The 20715-nt window shown below is 43.3% G+C and overlaps 2 protein-coding genes across 2 annotated transcripts in view; both read right to left on the bottom strand.

Moving 5' to 3' along the window:
• Positions 1–20715, bottom strand: part of ZFAND3 (zinc finger AN1-type containing 3) — a 244140-nt gene that overhangs the window by 64955 nt on the left and 158470 nt on the right. Inside the window, exon 4 of the mRNA XM_077813609.1 lies at positions 15463–15642. Coding sequence (XP_077669735.1) covers positions 15463–15642 — 180 coding nt within the window. The remainder of the gene's footprint in view (positions 1–15462; positions 15643–20715) is intronic.
• On the bottom strand, positions 1852–3409 carry LOC144263030 (uncharacterized). The gene is made up of 2 exons (XM_077813608.1): positions 2939–3409; positions 1852–2351 (listed from the first exon to the last, which is right to left on the bottom strand). The coding sequence occupies exons 1-2, from the start codon at positions 3339–3341 to the stop codon at positions 1936–1938; spliced, it is 819 nt and encodes a 272-aa protein (XP_077669734.1). The 5' UTR covers positions 3342–3409; the 3' UTR covers positions 1852–1935.

The following is a 20715-nucleotide window of genomic DNA, read 5'->3' as shown; positions in this document are numbered from 1 at the left end:
TGCAGTCACTCACAGAGAAGGTGCAGCGAGGTAAATCTAGCCATGTATCAATCAGAGGCCAGGCTAACCTCCTTGTTCCAATAAGAACAATAACTTAGGTGCACCATTTCTTATTGGAACCCTCCGTGAAGCCCTGCCTGAAATACTCCTTGATGTAAAGTCAGCCCCTTTGTTGATTTTAGCTCCCTGAAGCCAACCCTGTAAGCCGTGTTGTCAGGCGCCCCTCCCTCCGTCAGAGCAACGGCAGACAATCGTTCTGCGCCTTTTTTCTGTGCCGACGCCATACCAAGGCAAGCATGGAGGCCGCTCAGCTCACTTTGGCAATTAGGAGCACATTAAACACCACACACATTATCCAGCAGTATATGCAGCACCAGAACCTGGCAAAGCGATACCGGGCGAGGAGACGACGTCAGCGCGGTCACGTGAGTGATCAGGACATGGACACAGATTTCTCTGAAAGCATGGGCCCTGCCAATGCATGCATCATGGTGCTAATGGGGCAGGTTCATGCTGTGGAACGCTGATTCTGGGCTTGGGAAACAGGCACAGACTGGTGGGACCGCATAGTGTTGCGGGTCTGGGACGATTCCCAGTGGCTGCGAAACTTTCGCATGCGTAAGGGCACTTTCATGGAACTTTGTGACTTGCTTTCCCCTGCCCTGAGGTGCATGAATACCAAGATGAGAGCAGCCCTCACAGTTGAGAAGCGAGTGGCGATAGCCCTGTGGAAGCTTGCAACGCCAGACAGCTACCGGTCAGTTGGGAATCAATTTGGAGTGGGCAAATCTACTGTAGGGGCTGCTGTGATGAAAGTAGCCCATGCAATCAAAGATCTGCTGATATCAAGGGTAGTGACCCTGGGAAATGTGCAGGTCATAGTGGATGGCTTTGCTGCAATGGGATTCCCTAACTGTGGTGGGGCCATAGACAGAACCCATATCCCTATCTTGGCACCGGAGCACCAAGCCGCTGAGTACATAAACCGCAAGGGGTACTTTTCAATAGTGCTGCAAGCTCTGGTGGATCACAAGGGACGTTTCACCAACATCAACGTGGCATGGCCAGGAAAGGTACATGATGCTCGCATCTTCAGGAACTCTGGTCTGTTTCAAAAGCTGCAGGAAGGGACTTTATTCCCAGACCAGAAAATAACTGCTGGGGATGTTGAAATGCCTATATGTATCCTTGGGGACCCAGCCTACCCCTTAATGCCATGGCTCATGAAGCCGTACACAGGCAGTAGTCAGGAGCTCTTCAACTACAGGCTGAGCAAGTGCAGAACGGTGGTAGAATGTGCATTTGGACGTTTAAAGGCGCGCTGGCGCAATTTACTGACTCGCTTAGACCTCAGCGAAATCAATATTCCCACTGTTATTACTGCTTGCTGTGTGCTCCACAATATCTCTGAGAGTAAGGGGGAGACGTTTATGGCGGGGTGGGAGGTTGAGGCAAATCGCCTGGCTGCTGGTTACGTGCAGCCAGACACCAGGGCGATTAGAAGAGCACAGGAGGGTGCAGTGCGCATCAGAGAAGCTTTTAAAACCAGTTTCATGACTGGCCAGGCTACGGTGTGAAAGTTCTGTTTGTTTCTCCTTGATGAAACCCCCCGCCCCTTGGTTCACTCTACTTCCCTGTAAGCTAACCACCCTCCCCTCCTCCCTTCAATCACCGCTTGCAGAGGCAATAAAGTCATTGTTGCTTCACATTCATGCATTCTTTATTCATTCATCACACAAATAGGGGGATGACTACCAAGGTAGCCCAGGAGGGGTGGTGGAGGAGGGAAGGAAAATGCCACACAGCACTTTAAAAGTTTACAACTTTAAAATTTATTGAATGCCAGCCTTCTTTTTTTTGGGCAATCCTCTGTGGCGGAGTGGCTGGTTGGCTGGTGGCCCCCTCACCGCGTTCTTGGGCGTCTGGGTGTGGAGGCTATGGAACTTGGGGAGGAGGGCGGTTGGTTACACAGGTTACACTACACAATGGCAGTCTGTGCTCCAGCTGCCTTTGCTGCAGCTCAACCATACACTGGAGCATACTGGTTTGGTCCTCCAGCAGCCTCAGCATTGAATCCTGCCTCCTCTCATCACGCTGCCGCCACATTTGAGCTTCAGCCCTGTCTTCAGCCCGCCACTTACTCTCTTCAGCTCGCCACCTCTCCTCCCGGTCATTTTGTGCTTTCCTGCACTCTGACATTATTTGCCTCCATGCATTCATGTGTGCTCTGTCAGTGTGAGAGGACAGCATGAGCTCGGAGAACATTTCATCTCGAGTGCGTTTTTTTTTCTTTCTAAGCTTCACTAGCCTCTGGGAAGGAGAAGATCCTGTGATCATTGAAACACATGCAGCTGGTGGAGAAAAAAAAGGGACAGCGGTATTTAAAAAGACACATTTTATAAAACAGTGGCTACACTCTTTCAGGGTAAACCTTGCTGTTAACATTACATACATAGCACATGTGCTTTCATTACAAGGTCGCATTTTGCCTCCCCCCACCGCGTGGCTACCCTCTCAACCCTCCCCCCTCCCTGTGGCTAACAGCGGGGAACATTTCTGTTTAGCCACAGGCAAACAGCCCAGCAGGAATGGGCTCCTCTGAGTTTCCCCTGAAGAAAAGCACTCTATTTCAACCAGGTGACCATGAATTATATCTCACTCTCCTGAGGATAACACAGAGAGATAAAGAACGGATGTTGTTTGAACGCCAGCGAACATACACTCCAATGCTTTGTTGTACAATGATTCCCGAGTACGTGTTACTGGCCTGGGGTGGTAAAGTGTCCTACCATGAAGGACGCAATAAGGCTGCCCTCCCCAGAAACCTTTTGCAAAGGCTTTGGGAGTACATCCAGGAGAGCCGCGAATGCCAGGGCAAAGTAATCCTTTCACATGCTTGCTTTTAAACCATGTATAGTATTTTAAAAGGTACACTCACCGGAGGTCCCTTCTCCGCCTGCTGGGTCCAGGAGGCAGCCTTGGGTGGGTTCGGGGTGTACTGGCTCCAGGTCCAGGGTGAGAAACAGTTTCTGGCTGTCGGGAAAACCGGTTTCTCCACTTGCTTGCTGTGAGCTATCTACAACCTCATCATCATCATCATCTTCGTCCCCAAAACCTGCTTCCGTATTGCCTCCATCTCTATTGAAGGAGTCAAACAACACAGCTGGGGTAGTGGTGGCTGAACCCCCTAAAATGGCATGCAGCTCATCATAGAAGCGGCATGTTTGGGGCTCTGACCCGGAGCGGCCGTTCGCCTCTCTGGTTTTCTGGTAGGCTTGCCTCAGCTCCTTCAGTTTCACGCGGCACTGCTTCGGGTCCCTGTTATGGCCTCTGTCCTTCATGCCCTGGGAGATTTTAACAAAGGTTTTGACATTTCGAAAACTGGAACCGAGTTCTGATAGCACGGATTCCTCTCCCCATACAGCGATCAGATCCCGTACCTCCTGTTCGGTCCATGCTGGAGTTCTTTTGAGATTCTGGGACTCCATCATGGTCACCTCTGCTGATGAGCTCTGCATGGTCACCTGCAGCTTGCCACGCTGGCCAAACAGGAAATGAGATTCAAAAGTTCGCGGTTCTTTTCCTGTCTACCTGGCCAGTGCATCTGAGTTGAGAGTGCTGTCCAGAGCGGTCACAATGGAGCACTCTGGGATAGCTCCCAGAGGCCAATACCGTCGAATTGTGTCCACAGTACCCCAAATTCGACCCGGCAAGGCCGATTTAAGCGCTAATCCACTTGTCAGGGGTGGAGTAAGGAAATCGATTTTAAGAGCCCTTTAAGTTGAAATAAAGGGCTTCATCGTGTGGACGGGTGCAGGTTTACATCGATTTAATGCTGCTAAATTCGACCTAAAGTCCTAGTGTAGACCAGGGCTATGAATAGACTCAAAGCGTGCTAACTAAAATAGTGAACACACATGACCATGAAGTGAAAAGGATACAGGAGAACAAAGTTTCCATTTCCCCTGTTCACAGTGCTCTAAAAGGGCAGTGTACATCTGAACCTTGGTCTGACCTTTCACTGCTGGAAGGGAGCTAGCATCCCAGAAAGTTCCTACTTAGATGCTGAAAGCATGTGCACTCCCTGGAGGGGGTATCTAGCAATCTAAGGAGTGTTGGATTTCTTGGGATATTCGTATAGTAAATAGGGATTTTGTGAAGCTGTAGGAAATATATTGAGGGTATTGCATTACTGGGAAGACCAGTGCTTTGGAAACTTGCCAAAACCACGAATCTAGTTGTGCATTTCCTAATCAGTAGAGATGTACCTAATTTATCTGTGTAAGCAAGTTTGAAAAGATTCATTGATTAGTAGAACAAATACATAAAAAGATATAAACTAGAGGGAATCTAAATTTGGGCAAGTTTAGCCTGCAGAGATAGCACTGTCTTTCTGCAGGAAAACATTCAGAGTTGTGAGAACTGTGTGCGTGCTGCCGAATGAGTAAGCTGCACAGTAATTTGGGGTATGTCTACAATGCACCTAGGCGCGAGTGCCTCTCAGGCAGACAGACGTCGTGATCCAAGCTGCAGCTTGGGCTCTCAAGCCCACCCAAGTTGACCCCCTAGGCTTAACAGCCTGAGTCACAACATCCATACAGCTATTTTTAGTGCAGTGCTCAAGCCCTCCTAGCACGAGTTTATCTGCCCAGGCTGAGACACATGCTCCCATCTGCAGTGAAGACATATCTTTAGGTTACACCCCTATTAAGCATAGATAAAAGGGTTAGATATGAATATTTTAGCGGAGTCTAATGAGTTAGCCCTAATTCACCTTGGTGGATTTTTCTTTATATGAAAGTCTTCAAAGAGAAAGTCTTTGCTGCTGCTATCTGGTAGACCTATTTAGTGCTTGTAGCAAGGTGTTCTGCAGGGCTGGCCTTAGGGAAAATGGCATCCTGGGCAAATTTGTATTTTGGTGCCCCTGGCCCCCATTGCCTACCCCTCGTGTCCACTTTCCTATGAAGAAGTGGTGAACTAGGTAATGAACTTACACTGGCCAGGCTTCTGACCCGTGCAAGATGGTACAGTTCTGGGGTGCAAGACTGGGGAGCTGAGGGAATTGGCTGGAGCCTTTCTATCGTTGGTTCATGAGCGGCTGGGAAACCATTCATGTAGCACAGTTGGGTGTGTCCCTGCCTGTGGATGTCTGTGTACGTGCAGTGCCTGTCAGAGGCCTGTAACTTGACATCAGCATCACAGTTGATACCCCAGGTTAATGGTTTTTGGAGAGCTCAGCAGTCCCACAGTCCAGGGTGCACCCTGGGAACCATGTCACAACTTCGCTACTTCAGAGGTCTAATGTAATGTTTGCAAGGTGCTTTTGAGAACTGCAATTTAAAAACTGCGTTATTAAAAGCCATAGATTAGTATTAGATTTAGGTTGCTTTATTCACACTTTCATACAAATGTGTTTCAGTTTCAGCTTTCTTGGGCCCTTCAGTCTAATGAATGAGGACACAATGTACTGCCAAATCTGCACTGCAAAATTTGCATAAATCTGAGGAAACAACAGTCGTAGAATTTTGCTGGTTTTAATTAGGCTTAAAAATTAACATGTCACTGACATGAAAAGGAGTTAATTTCATAGTCCTATGTGCCATCTCCTCAGCCCATCTACATACTTAAGGCATAAAACAACAGTCCATATGATATGTTAAGACAGACCGACCTACAAACTCTCTTTAAATGGAACTTGGATTCCAGGGATAAAAGTAGAACCCATGGAAGATCCTACTGCCATAATTTGCACAAGGCAGGTTTGGACTGCCCATAGACAGAGCAAAGGCAAGGCCTGATGTGTACATTACACTCACTTGCTTCTAATTTCTAGTTCCATTTGTTCTGCATTGAGTCCCAAAACCAGGAGCCTAACTCAACTCTCATTTTTCTAAAAAAGGTTTTTTCACCTACTCTCCCATAATTCCATCAGTTTTCAATTTTGAGAGTATATGGGTTATACTCCAGGCAGATGCTATTTATTCTCAAATTAAGAGGGGAAAAATGGATTGTGCTAAAATTAGAAGAAAATTTGCTACCATCTAAAGATGAAAGATTGAATGGTGTTTAACTTTTACATTTTAAAGATGTGCTAGACACTGAGCATGCGTGCATCCATTTTAAAATGTACACTAAAGAATCATCCCCTAACTAAAACTGTTCCAGCTCTCTCACAATCATTTAGTTCAGTCAAAAAGCCTGAGAACAGTTGGGGCTTACAATGTGCCAACAGACTACAGCACTGACAAACATTAACCAGAGAAGTATATTCTAGAGCAGAGGTGGGCAAACTACAGCCCGCGGGACCGTCCTGGCCGCATGGGCAGCGCTCTGGGCGGCGCGCTCCTGCAGTGCAGAGCGTCAGCGTGTCTAGCTCTGGCCAGGCAGCGCGGCTGCCAGACATGCTGCTCTGAGCAGCATGGTAAGGGGTTGGGGGGTTGGGTAAGGGGCAAGGGTCAGTCAATGGACAGGGAGCAGGGGGCGGTTGGATGAGGCAGAGGTTCTGGGGCGGGGCAGGGGGGCTTATATGGGGAGGGTTGGATTGGGGGGGCTTGAGGAGGGCAGGAAGTGGGAGGGGGCGGGGGCCAGGCTGTTTGGGGAGGCACAGCCTTCCCTACCCGGCCCTCCATACAGTTTTGCACCCTGATGTGGCCCTTGGGCCAAAAAGTTTGCCCACCCCTGTTTGAGAGTCAAGGGCTCTCTAATGAGAATGCCTTAGGCCAGGGATTCTCAAACTTCATCGCACCGCAATCCCCTTCTGACAACAAAAAATTACTACACAACCTTGGAGGGAGGACCAATGCCTGAGCCCTGCGACCCAGGATGGAGGGCCAAAGCCCCACTGCCCTGTGGGCGGGGGGCGAGGGGGGAGCGCAAAACTGAAGTCCAAGGGCTTCCACCCCAGGCAGGGGGCCTGTAACCTAAGCCCCACGGCTTCGGCCCCAGGTGGTGGGGCTCGGGCTTCAGCTTCGGCCTTGGGCCTCAGCAAGTCTAAGCCAGCCCTGGTGACCCCACTAAAATGGGGTTGTGACCTACTTTGGAGTCCCGACCCACAGTTTGAGAACTGCTGCCTTAGGCCAATTCCCAGATGTGTAAACTTAGGTACCAGCATGTGGGCTGATAACAGTCAATCGTGTGTGTTCACAGGGAAAACGTCATATAGTGTATCTTATGGCCACTGTTTTACTTGCATCGTTTGTCAATTATGAGTGGGAATGCAATTAATTACAGTATTAACCATCTTGTCATATGACAGGCCGTTGTTGCAATCCAGCACAATTTTAATAGTTGCTGCATTCCTTGCAGAGAAAAGGCTAGAAATTTGCTTTGGGAGAAGTCGTCAGATTTGTGGATTTGCAATTTTATACTACAAAGTAGGGTAAAATTCTTTCCCACAATCACCTTTCAGAAATCAATCCGTTCTTGATTGCTTGACTGAGAAGTAGTGCCGGGGGCGGATTTAAAGTCTATATTTGTTTACACAGTTGACAAATTACAGAAGTATATACAAATTAACATATCTGTCTCTCTCTACACTTCATATATTGCTCAAAATATTTGACTGAAAATTCTTCAGGGCAAAGACCATAGACAAGATTTGCAATACTGACTGGTGTTTGTGTGTGCCCATTTGGAGACACTGTAAAGGCCTCCAATTTTAGGAAAGTGATGAGCACCTGCTCCCTCGAAATCCAGCCCCTTTCAAGTGTCTCGAATTGGACATCCAGAAATGCAAGCACCCAAAAATCTCTGGCCACTTTTGAAATTCATGGCCGATGTTTACATCTATGTGTACAGACCAAGTAGTACAACAGTAATATAAATAATTTTTAACAGTAAACAGTGGAAAGTTGTCATGTCTGACTCAGTTTAGCAATTTTGACTTACTCAAGCAAAAGGCAAAAACCTGAAGCAATTACAAATTATTCGGAACCTTGGTTTTGTCTGGTGTTATCAGAGAGAAGACGCTCAGAAAAGGATGTATTTCAGAGTAGCAGCTGTGTTAGTCTGTATCTGCAAAAAGAACAGGAGTACTTTTGGCACCTTAGAGACTAACAAATTTATTTGAGCATAAGCTTTCATAAGCTACAGCTCACTTCATCGGATGCATACTGTGGAAAATACAGTGAGGAGATTTATATACACAGAGAACATGAAACAATGGGTGTTACCATACACATTGTAAGGAGAGTGATCAGGTAAGGTGAGGTATTACCAGCAGGAGATCGGGGGGGTGGGGGGTGGGGTAACGACGGACCATTTCCAGTGATAATCAAGGAGGGCCATTTCCAGCAGTTGACAGGAACGTCTGAGGAACAGCGCTGGGAGGAGGAATAAACAAGGGGAAATAATTTTACTTTGTGTAATGACCCATCCTCTCCCAGTCTTTATTCAAGCCTAAGTTAATTGTAGCCAGTTTGCAAATTAATTCCAATTCAGCAGTCTCTTGTTGGAGTCTGTTTTTGAAGCTTTTTTGTTGAAGAATTGCCACTTTTAGGTCTGTAATCGAGTGACCAAAGAGATTGAAGTGTTCTCTGAATGGTTTTTGAATATTATAATTCTTGATGTCTGTTTTGTGTCCATTTATTTTTTTACGTAGAGACTGTCCAGTTTGGCCAATGTACGTGGCAGAGGGGCATTGCTGGCATATGATGGCATATATCACATTGGTCGATGTGCAGGTGAACGAGCCTCTGATAGGGTGGCTGATGTGATTAGGCCCTATGATGGTGTCCCTTGAATAGATATGTGGACATGGTTGGCAACGGGCTTTGTTGCAAGGATAGGTTCCTGAGTTAGTGGTTCTGTTGTGTGGTGTGTGGTTGCTGGTGAGTATTTGCTTCAAGTTGGGGAGCTGTCTGTAAGCAAGGACTGGCCTGTCTCCCAAGATCTGTGAGAGTGATGGGTCATCCTTCAGGATAGGTTGTAGATCCTTGATGATGCGTTGGAGAGGTTTTAGTTGGGGGCTGAAGGTGATGGACAGTGGCGTTCTGTTATTTAATTTGTTCGGCCTGTCCTGTAGTAGGTAACTTCTGGGTACTCTTCTGGCTCTGTCAATCTGTTTTTTCATTTCAGCAGGTGGGTACTGTAGTTGTAAGAACGCTTGATAGAGATCTTGTAGGTGTTTGTCTCTGTCTGAGGGGTTGGAGCAAATGCAGTTGTATCGTAGAGCTTGGCTGTAGACAATGGATCGTGTGGTGTGGTCTGGGTGAAAGGTGGAGGCATGTAGGTAGGCATAGCAGTCAGTAGGTTTCTGGTATAGGGTGGTATTTATGTGACCATCGCTTATTAGCACTGTAGTGTCCAGGAAGCGGATCTCTTGTGTGGACTGGTCCAGGCTGAGGTTGATGGTGGGATGGAAATTGTTGAAATCATGGTGGAATTCCTCAAGGGCTTCTTTTCCATGGGTCCAGGAGATGAAGATGTTATCAATGTAGCGCAAGTAGAGCAGGGGCATTAGGGGACAAGAGCTGAGGAAGCGTTGTTCTAAGTCAGCTATAAAAATGTTGGCATACTGTGGGGCCATGCGGGTACCCATAGCAGTGCCACTGATTTGAAGGTATACATTGTCCCCAAATGTGAAATAGTTATGGGTGAGGACAAAGTTCAGCCACCATGACATTATCGGGGATAGTGTTCTTGACGGCTTGTAGTCCATTTTTGTGTGGAATGTTGGTGTAGAGGGCTTCTACATCCATAGTGGCTAGGATGGTGTTTTCAGGAAGATCATCGATGGATTGTAGTTTCCTCAGGAAGTCAGTGGTGTCTCGAAGATAGCTGGGAGTGCTGGTAGCGTAGGGCCTGGGGAGGGAGTCTACATAGCCAGACAATCCTGCTGTCAGGGTGCCAATGCCTGAGATGATGGGGCGTCCAGGATTTCCAGGTTTATGGATCTTGGGTAGCAGATAGAATTCCCCTGCTCGGGGGTCCAGGGGTATGTCTGTGCGGATTTGTTCTTGTGCTTTTTCAGGGAGTTCTTGAGAAAATGCTGTAATTTCTTTTGGTAACCCTCAGTGGGATCAGAGGGTAATGGCTTGTAGAAAGTGGTGTTGGAGAGCTGCCTAGCAGCCTCTTGTTCATATTCCGACCTATTCATGATGACAACAGCACCTCCTTTGTCAGCCTTTTTGATTATGATGTCAGAGTTGTTTCTGAGGCTGTGGATGGCATTGTATTCTGCATGGCTGAGGTTATGGGGCAAGTGTGTCCACATATCTATTCAGGGGACACCATCATAGGGCCTAATCACATCAGCCACCCTATCAGAGGCTCGTTCACCTGCACATTTACCAATGTAATATATGCCATCATGTGCCAGCAATGCCCCTCTGCCATATACATTGGCCAAACTGGACAGTCTCTACGTAAAAGAATAAATGGACACAAAACAGACGTCAAGAACTATGACATTCAAAAACCATCCAGAGAACACTTCTATCTCTTTGGTCGCTCTATTACAGACCTAAAAGTGGCAATTCTTCAACAAAAAAACTTCAAAAACAGACTCCAACAAGAGACTGCTGAATTAGAATTAATTTGCAAACTGGCAACAATTAACTTAGGCTTGAATAAAGACTGGGAGAGGATGGGTCATTATACAAAGTAAAACTATTTCCCCTTGTTTATTCCTCCTTCCCGCCGCTGTTCCTCAGATGTTCCTGTCAACTGCTGGAAATGGCCCTCCTTGATTATCACTACAAATGGTCGCCCCCACCCCTCCCGCCCCCACTCTCCTGCTGGTAATAGCTCACCTTACCTGATCACTCTCCTTACAGTGTGTATGGTAACACCCATTGTTTCATATTCTCTATGTATATAAATCTCCCCACTGTATTTTCCACTGAATGCATCCGATGAAGTGAGTTGTAGCTCATGAAAGCTTATGCTCAGATAAATTCGTTAGTCTCTAAGGTGCCACAAGTCCTCCTTTTCTTTTTGCAGAGAAGGATGTGTGTATCTGTGTGCATTCTTCACACAGACATCCTGAAAGACCTGGAAAGACTGGGATGCAAGTCTCATTGGGAGCATGGAAATAAAGAAAATAGTCATTGTTTTTCCAGCACAGTAGGCATGCATTGCATTTTATAAAACAGTGGTTAGGCAAGTCCCCACACTAAGAATCTCAATCTAAACATCCAACTGTTGCATTGGGAGAACAGGCAAAAACAATACACCTCACCCTTCTGATAAAGCTCTCTGATAGAGAGCCTTGGCCTTCAGCTACAGTACATGAAACCCAAATATATTTAAATTCCCTGGAATATTTTTACACTTACCAAGGCTGCTTCACTACTTCTAGCACAGTCAAAAATGCTTAGTCTAAGAGTAACATCACTAGCATGAGTACTACACAGAAAACTTTTATTTTATGAGTCATGAAATCAAATAGTCAAAAGTGGCCAGTGACTTTGGGTGTACAGCTTGACACAACTAGGGCCAGATTTTTGATGTGCTGAGGAACCACTAAGAACTACGAATGCTCAGCACCTCTGAAAATTGGACCAAGGCGTCTAAAGTTGGGCACATAAAAATTGAGGCACAGTCACTGGCCACCACTGAAACTTCTGGCCTAAACCTTTAACAATTGTTCTGCATCTACACTTCCACATCAGAGGCATATGTATCTGGTAGAAAGTCTATTTGCATATCTTAATTAAAAAGCATCTTAAGCATTGGAATATAATGCATTTAATTGTTCTAGAAACAAAAGCAATCCCTCTCTTCCCTCTCTGATTACGGTATTTGCAAATTCAAGGCCAGGAAGAAGTTAAGCACATAATTAAAATAAAACCACATCATTTGAAACTAAGAACTACTGAAATATCAAACCTGATCCAGCTGCCAAAGTCAGTTTTTCACACTGACATTTTGCCTGTCTTATTACAAGTTAGAGTTAGCTTTAAGCCTGCATCGTGTCAGCTTTAGCTCCACCTGTACAGAAAAAGGAAAACAATATGACAGCCCCAAAGGAGGAGATGAAGGGCTGAAATTAAGTGAAATTGTTCCATATCTAGTGTGACCTTTTCTTTACCAAAATACAGAGAACCATACCTTAAGAAGATTTTTAGATTGTGTTTAGGGGGAGAAAAGCCTCCTTCAGTGCTGCCCTCCCCCAAGATTAACTTCAGATAGCCACCTGCTAAGAAGCCTAGCTAGTCATCTCCAGAGCGACAGACAAATCCTATGCTAGTGCTGGCCAAGTAATGTTAGGGCAGCCTAAACAAAGGGTGGAAAGGGGGATAAAACAGAAGTATCCAGATTTAGAAGAACTGATCTACATAGTTTTTATTGATTTAACTATATCTGTTTATAAACAGATATAGTTAAATCTATGCAACCCCTAATGCAGTCAAAGTTTATGCTGCTATCAAAGTGCTTATATCTGTATAGCCTATTTCAGTAAATTGACTACGTTTCTAGATCAATATAGGTAAATCAATATAAAAACTGTGTTGACCAGCCTGAAGATGCCAGGGAGAAAAATGCAGTAACACCTGAAAAAGATCTTAAAACTGTTTTTTCCCCCGAAGTTGTAACTGCATCTCGTAAAGGAAACGTAGTGCTTCATGTACCCAAAATATAAGTGACTAAATTAGTCACAAAGCCTTTGCTCTGGGTGTACTACTGTATGTAGTCTGTAACCCTCAAAGAACTACCCTCATTCTGCAAGAGAATTATTAATCAGCAAACTGGTTGAACCTGAAACAATCAGCACCGCCTTCCAGTGGTCAGGTGACTGTTCTGACCTTGATGTGGCAGGAGATGGAAACCTGCAGTAATCTGGCTCTGTATAGAAGACGCTAGAAATTAAATGTGGTTCTCACAGGAAAAGTAATCAGAGTTACCAAAAAAAAAAAAAAGCAAGAGATCGTATTTAAATATCGTCACAAACTGAACTCCTGCAAAATCTAACCCTAGGAACTTCTTCCTAGACCACTCACTGAATATTTAGAGGACAAAAGACACCCTTAAAGACCAAAACAAAAAAACAAAACAAAACCAAAAACACCTTTCCCTTCACACAAAATATGAATCTTATCACAGAAGATTTGTATGGTTCTCTTTACTTGTTATATAACATGATGAATAGAGTTTGTTAATTACCAAAATGACTTGCTGCAGTTTTGTTCTATCTGTTTATCCTGCAGACTCAACAACCATGGCAAATGCCCTGATGTGGGACTGATTTAGAAGACATGAAAAGGGAGGAGGAGGCAGAGAATGCAGCCTGAGCAGTTACTGTAAGAGAACACTTCTGAGCACTCCAATCTTTCCACACTTTGATAGGGATTAACTTAATGATCCCATACATTGATTCCTGGTGAATTACTGCAGTTCTATTCAGTACAGCATGCAGCTGTACATCATCATACTGTACTGCAAAATATCAATCTTCTAAGAACACTGCTGTAATGAGAGAGGTGTATGCTTTATAGAGCTAGCTACAAAATAAATAAGTAATGCACAGAAAAAGCCACCTTTAAATTAAAATAAAAAAAGACATTTAAAGTTTGGGTATTCTTCATTATGGGAAAGAACCTTCCACTTTGAGACCATTATCCATCAGAAAAGCTCCATCTGTTGTATAATTATCTCTGATAAATGACACTAGTCTGAGCTTCATTAGGGAGGTGGGGGGAGGGGAAGAGAGAGCTAGCTGGAACTGTAAATAAATCTCACTGTTTTGCACTTAAACTAAAGCCATCCCAGCAGGAAGGTGTAAAAAACAATTTTTATAGGTAATATTTTCAAGTGCTCTCTACTGGCTGTACTGCCTAATATCATTCACCTTGGAGCATCCATTGATGAGTGTGTAGCTATTAGGGATGGAAAACACTTTATTTCTTTAATTCCCCTCTCCCCACACCCACACACATTCCTTGTAATCCAACTCAAGTCTCAATGAAAACATTTTCACAAAACCTGGCCCAGCAGCATGGAAGAAGTGCCCTGTATCACCAAATGGTAGATCTTGGGTTATGAGTGAGCAGGGGATTGAAGGCCCCAGACCTGAGAAGGCCCAAGGTGTTGTTGAATTCTCTAGGAAAGTTGTTGTAAGAACTGCTTTTACAGCACCCCACAGGGTTTTCCATGGAGAAGTGCTGGACGGAGGGAAGTGATGGGATCGTGGCCGCCAGCAACTGTGTGTGTGAAGGAAAGACAACAATAGTCACGTTGCAAATTAACTCTTATTACAGCAATGGATATCAGAGTGCCTTGGAGTTTAATAGGAAGTGCCCATTTCTGCCTGCCATAGTACTGACAGGGTACCCAAACACTGCATTCGTAGCATAATACAATCTAATTTTAATTTAAATTTATGTTACAGTTAGTACAAATAAACTGTCACAATCCCATACTTGTATGCAGTGTTGTTGTACCCGGGTTGGTCCCAGGATATGAGAGGCACAAGGTGAACGAGGTAATATCGTTTACTGGACCAATCCATACGGATACATACGGCCTTGTTCAAATCACTCAAACTAACAAAATTGAAACCCAACAAAGGCAATGTATCAAAGCTCCTTCAGCCCTGGCACTTTGAGGCAACTACTATAAAGAACTCCTCCAAGTGTTTAAGAACGCTGGCATCTCCAGAATCTTCCCTACTGAAAAAGAAGTGGATAGAAATATGTTCTCCTTGAAATGTGCATGTGTATCTGCCATTCATTAGATACCAGGGTATTAAGAGCAAGAGCGATTCTTTCCACAGCCCACCTTTCAAAAAAGTAAGACTTCAGTCTGAAGAAAATGGAACTATGAATCACACATTATTTACGAGTGTAACGTATTGTAAAATTTGTAACTCAATATATTACACACAGCATTAACTTATATAGAAATTTAGAATAAATTTTCCTGAAAGAAGGCAGACATTAGCCCAGAGTTTTAGCACGCCACATCTGAACACTTTACCTCTGCCTTTAGATAGGATTCTGGTCTGTAAGAGTTCTGTAGACAAACAGAGAACCGTGTCCAGGGAGATGGGGTCAAAGATCATCCCACAGTCAGTTCTGTGAGAGATTCACCACTAGTGTAACAAACCCTATGTTACTGCACATAGCCATTTTAAAAAGGTTTTAAAATAATGATATATGGACCAAATTGTTAAGATTCTGGGTTCTATGCCACAGCATACAATAGTTTACTTGTAGTAATGTAGGGACAGAATTTCATAAAAATGGGTAAAACTGTCTTAGAGTCAATCAAGATCAGCAAGACTAAAGTTCAAATAGCTGTACATCAGTATAAAAATAGTTTCTAAAATCATGGTGGCACCTTTTTTGTTTGTTCATTTTTGATTAAACCCAACAGTTTGAGTTTCACGATTATTTTCTAACTCCCTCCTCCCCAAAAGAGAGGTCATATCTTTCTAGTAAGAGGCAGTAACAAATGGCATTGAGAAAAGAGCAGATGTTTAGGTTTCCTCCGTTTTCCCCTCCTCAAGGCTCACGCACTTACATTCCTCTTTACTCAGTGAAGTTACAATCAGTTCTGTCGAAAGTTGCTGGCTGGAGTGAACAGTCTGCGTAGTAAGAGAGGTATTGCTGTTGTCACTGTTTGTTTCTCCAGAGAACAAATCTGATTGGCTGTTGCTTGCGCTGGGAGTGGAGTCATCATCTGGCTGCTTCTTTTGGAAATCTATCGAAAACAAGGTTGAGAAAGTGGAATGAGGTATGAAGGCTACTCACTTCATTTTATGCCCGAAGCAGCAGAATTGAGAGGAAAAAATGAAAATAGTCCAAAATGCAATGAGTACACGGTCTGGGTTAACATCACTCCAACTGATTCCATGGATATACTGAAGAATAAAATGCTGAAGTAGCCTTAAGGTTTTTGATTTATCCCAGATTTGAAACTTCAGTTTAGAATTTCCTTGTTATTGACAAGTATTGACAGAATGGTTAGCACTACACAAAGAAGACGACAGTCCTTGTTCCAGGGATCTTGGTCTAACAGAGCATCTAACAGGGAGTTGTAGCTGTCATGCAGCTGATACAGGGAACATTGTGGACAGCCGCTATCCACAGGGTCCTGGGCTGGAACCTGGTGTAGAGGGTGGGCCCGGGTTCCCCCCCGCATCCGCCTAACTCCTGATCGGACACAGGAGGAGCTGATCTGGTCTGTGAGAAACACCAGAAGGGAAGGTCTAAATTGGAAAGGGATCTGCCCTCTCCCCGGCCCACTAGGTGAGACACAGAGATTGAGGGGATTTTTCTCCGTTTCCCCATGCTGGCCAGTGATGAGGTCAGTTGAGTGGACGGCAGGTTTGAGCCACTAGCAAGAGTGGCCAAACTGAGGGCTGCCGTGAATCTCTGAGGCAAGCAAATCCACCAATAAATGCAGGACCCACTGAGGCAGAGGAGGAACTTTGTCACAATATTTTTAACCACCACTTAGCACCTAGTGCAGACACAGGGCTTACCTGGACTAAGAAAACAGGTGGTGTTTAAAAACATGTTACCTAACACTTTTAATGTCTTTCAAACACTAACTTAAACACAGCTGAACTTTTCTAAAAATTATTAGCTAGTTGAGATCACTCCTTAGGCTCTCAGTTAGACTATCCCTATATATATAGTATCTCCAGCCAGCTAATATATTTTTAAAGGAGTTACCTGTGTCCAGAGTAGCTGCAAAATCATGTTTAAAATCATGCTAGCTAACATTTTCAAACAATCTATATTTCTAATCTAGACAGGGCCCAAGAGTGAGCTGCCAGGGGCATGAAGCTGGATCTTCTGCCGCTGAGCTAGAGAGGAATCAGCCAGGGTCTGAGGGGGCTCCTGCCTAGCAAGAAGCAGCTCAGAGAAAAAATTTCACCTGTTGCAACAGCACAGTCTTGAGACATTGGCAGGGATAGCAGTTGTCACAGATGGGTTTTGAAACCCTGGGAATGTCTTGGTCAAATGAGAACTGTTGGCAGCTATGTTTGATTCACTGTGAGCACGGCCCTTGAGCTCCTGGCTGAGTACCAATCTGACGCTTTGCTAGGGAAACTTGGGCACTCATGGTGTACATCCTGCCTGCACTAAATGCTCTCTACCTGCAAATGGAAGGACAGAGTAGAGATTAGATAAAAAATGTTTTAGGACGGATTTATATCAAAGCACTGCACAACAATTAAGCTGTATTGTACACATCTTGGAAATGGAAGTACCTACAACCCTTGAGCAATGGAACAAAATATATAATGGTTACACTCCATATTCTACACAAGTGATCTGCAAAACCCATTTAAAAAGTCAATTTGAAGTTATAATAATAGAAATTAAGAAAAATATTAACATCCTACAAGTCAAAAATTCTCAGCTGATTTATTCTCTCCCTGCAAAACAGGTACAAATATTTTGCTTTTGGGCTGTGCTGCCTACTAAGTTTCATCCACAAAAAGTATTTACAGGTGAATTTTAAAACTTTAAAAATTAATCCATATAATGCAAGTCCTGACAGACCCCTTATGACAATATAACTAACAGTGGCTGTACACTACATCTCCCAAAGCTATTTATTTGTTCAGCGTGCACATTCAGCAAAGTTGGGGGGTTTTCTGAAAGGCTATTCATTTTTACACCCCACTGATAAACTTTCCTGTTTGAAATTGGGCACAAAAGGTTGACAAAAAATTCATCATTCAGCAATGTCATTCCCCAGAAGCTTAATATTGAAACAGCTGGCAGATTTGAGCAGCCAGACTGCAGCAGAGTCTACTTAACAATTGTACACTTTTAGCCATTGTGGCCCTACGATGTCCTACATTCAGAACTGTATTCTTTATTCATTAGGATCTGCTAGCAGATTTGGCAAGCCAATTAGCTCACAAAGAACTCACACTTGCTCCATTTTGTGTGGTAACTGAACATGTCTATTTTTTTGTAATGGTTTCTTCAAAGCAGACAAAAGGAGGCAGGAAAAATGTGGGAATTGCTGCTCCGAAGCAGTTGGAAGAGATTTTAGTTCTTCTAAACCACACTGCTTTTGGAATACAAATTCAACTGAAAAATTGCCAGCAGAAGGTTTTATATAGGTCCTACTGATGACAGACTGGTGCCATCAAAAACCATCACCAAAATGCACAGAATTAAAAATATGCAGGTGGTCTAAAATAGAAACTGGGATTTCCACATGTTAAGTAGTTTGGTGCATGCAATCTTTGCTGTTGGTCCATCTGAATCAAGCAGACTTTGCAGTTAGCTTTTTTTGCAGTGTTTGGTTGATCAAAGAGACAGAGGCTCCATATGGAGCTTTTAAATGTATCACATAAGCTTTTGATCAAATGATCTTCTGTAGTAAGACAATAATTTCTGGGTTCTGCTAGAATGTGAACAGGCTGCAACACAACTTCATTGTGTATCTTCCCTAGACCCCACAGCATTTAAATGAGTTTTCTTACCTTAAAAAAAGTTATAAGTAAATATCTAACAGCAGAACTCCCTAATGTAATCTACATTTCTGATTTTGGTAATAATAGTAGTATGGTGAAAGCATGGTCTGGAAGACTGAACATTGGACTGAAAACCAGCTATTCATTCCACTCACTCATTATGTTACCATATCCAAGTTGCAATCTTTGATGGCCTGCATCTGTAAAGTGGTAACAGAGAAGGAGCCCTTAAATTCTACCATTTTCAAAGATTCTGCTGCTTACTAGAAAGACAGAGGACAGCATTGACAAAGATCTCTTAAAATTTCCTACTTTTTGAAAGTGTGTCCACTGTATTTATATGCCTCACAAAAAAGTGTCTTAGTGCTCTGAAAATGTCAAATGGTACACATTAGTTTACTATTTTAGAATCAGTCTTTCAAATGTAAAAGAGCCCTCCCAGACCAGACCATTGTTGATATTAAGATCCCACAGCATCAGAACAGAGTTTGTATATTAGAAAACAAAATACATTAGTAGAGATCCAGCAGCACAAGGGCATTAAATTACTTAACATAGTTGAACAACTGTAGTTTGGACAGAAATCAACAGATACAACTAACAAATAATGAACAACAGAACACAGCTTCAGTACATGTAACTACAGCTAATTACTGAAAATTGTACTGGTAATAAAGATAGTTTAAGATACAATGCAAGATCCATTTTTTCATACACTTAGCATTTTTAATGCTGATGTGAACAATGTATATATTAAAAACATGAAATGTTTCATATTAAGTGTAGTGCTCCAATTTTTAATTGTGCAGCTGCAAATATTAATGACAAACTGAATTAGTCTTGTTAGTGTGTATAAATATATTCTATATATTTTATTGAATTGCATTTGGTTTCTTTGAATCAGAGCTTCAGTTAATGCAGGTAACTTATGGATCACCTCGATCTCACTCATACATCCCCAAAACGGGCAGTAAATTCAGAAATGTTGAGTTTATCTGAAGTTAGTTAAGCCCAAGCTGCTAGCAAAACAGTTAGGTGGATGCTGCCAATTCTGAAAGAGTTTTTATGGGCTGTCAAGTGATTAAAACAATTAATCGTAATTAATCGCACTGTTAAACAATAATAGAATACTATGTATTTAAACATTTTTGGATGTTTTCAAATATATTGATTTCAATTACAACACAGAATACAATGTGTACAGTGCTCACTTTATATTCATTTTTTATTACAAATATCTGCACTGTAAAGAAGAAACAGTATTTTTCAATTCACCTAATACAAGTACTGCAGTGCAATCTCAATCATGAAAATTGAATTTACAAATGTAGAATTAGGTACAAAAAAAGTGCATTCAAAAACAAAACAATGTAAAACTTTAGAGTCCAAGTCCACTCAGTTCTACTTCTCGTTCAGCCAACGGCTCAGACAAACAAGTTTGTTTACATTTTCAGGAGATAATGCGGCCCACTTCTTGTTTACAATGTCACCTGAAAGTGAGAACAGGCATTCGCATGGCACTGTCGTAGCCAGCATCGCACAATATTTACGTGCCAGATGTGCTAAAGATTCATATGTCCCTTCATGCTTCAACCACCATTCCAGAGGACATGCGTCCATGCTGAGGACGGTTTCTGCTTGACAACTATCCAAAGCAGAGCAGACAGACGCATGTTCATATTCATCATCTCAGTCAGATGACACCTGCAGAAGGTTGATTTTCTTTCTTGGTGGTTCAGGTTCTTTAGTTTCTGCATCAGAGTGTTGCTCTTTTAAGACTTTTGAAAGCATGCTCCACACCTCATCTCTCTCAGATTTTGGAAGGCACTTCAGATTCTTAAATCTTGATTCGAGTGCTGTAGTGATCTTTAGAAATCTCACATTGGTACCGTCTTTTCATTTTGTCAAATCTGCAGTGAAGTGTTCTTAAAAAGAACAACATGTCCTGGGTCATCATCTGAGATTGCTATAATATGAAATATATGGCAGAATGTGGGTAAAACAAAGCAGGAGACATACAATTCTCCCCCAAGGAGTTCAGTCACTAAGTAATTAACGAGTTTTTTTTTTTAAATGAACATCATCAGCATGGAAGCATTTCCTCTGGAATGGTGGCCGAAGCATGAAGGGGCATACGAACGCTTAGCACATCTTGAACATAAATACCTTGCAATGCCGGCTACAAAAGTGCCATGCAAATGCCTGTTCTCACTCGACATTGTAACTAAAAAGCGGGAAACATTATCTCCTGTAAATGTAAAGAAACTGGTTTCTCTTAGCGATTAGCTGATCAAGAAGTAGGACTGAGTGGATTTGTAGGCTCTAAAGTT

This window comes from Eretmochelys imbricata, chromosome 3 (genome assembly GCF_965152235.1).
Source record: "Eretmochelys imbricata isolate rEreImb1 chromosome 3, rEreImb1.hap1, whole genome shotgun sequence".
NCBI lineage: Eukaryota > Metazoa > Chordata > Testudines > Cheloniidae > Eretmochelys > Eretmochelys imbricata.
The sequence above is the reverse complement of the archived record's forward strand: the minus strand, read 5'-3'. Positions and strand labels throughout refer to the sequence as shown.

Bases quoted from the DNA above. Each gene is read 5' to 3' on its own strand.
- LOC144263030 (XM_077813608.1), bottom strand. From the start codon at position 3,341: ATGAAGGACAGAGGCCATAACAGGGACCCGAAGCAGTGCCGCGTGAAA. The intron at 2,352-2,938 runs GTGAGTGTACCT...TTTCTCCACCAG, and splicing joins AGGCGGAGAAGGGACCTCCG to CTGCATGTGTTTCAATGATC.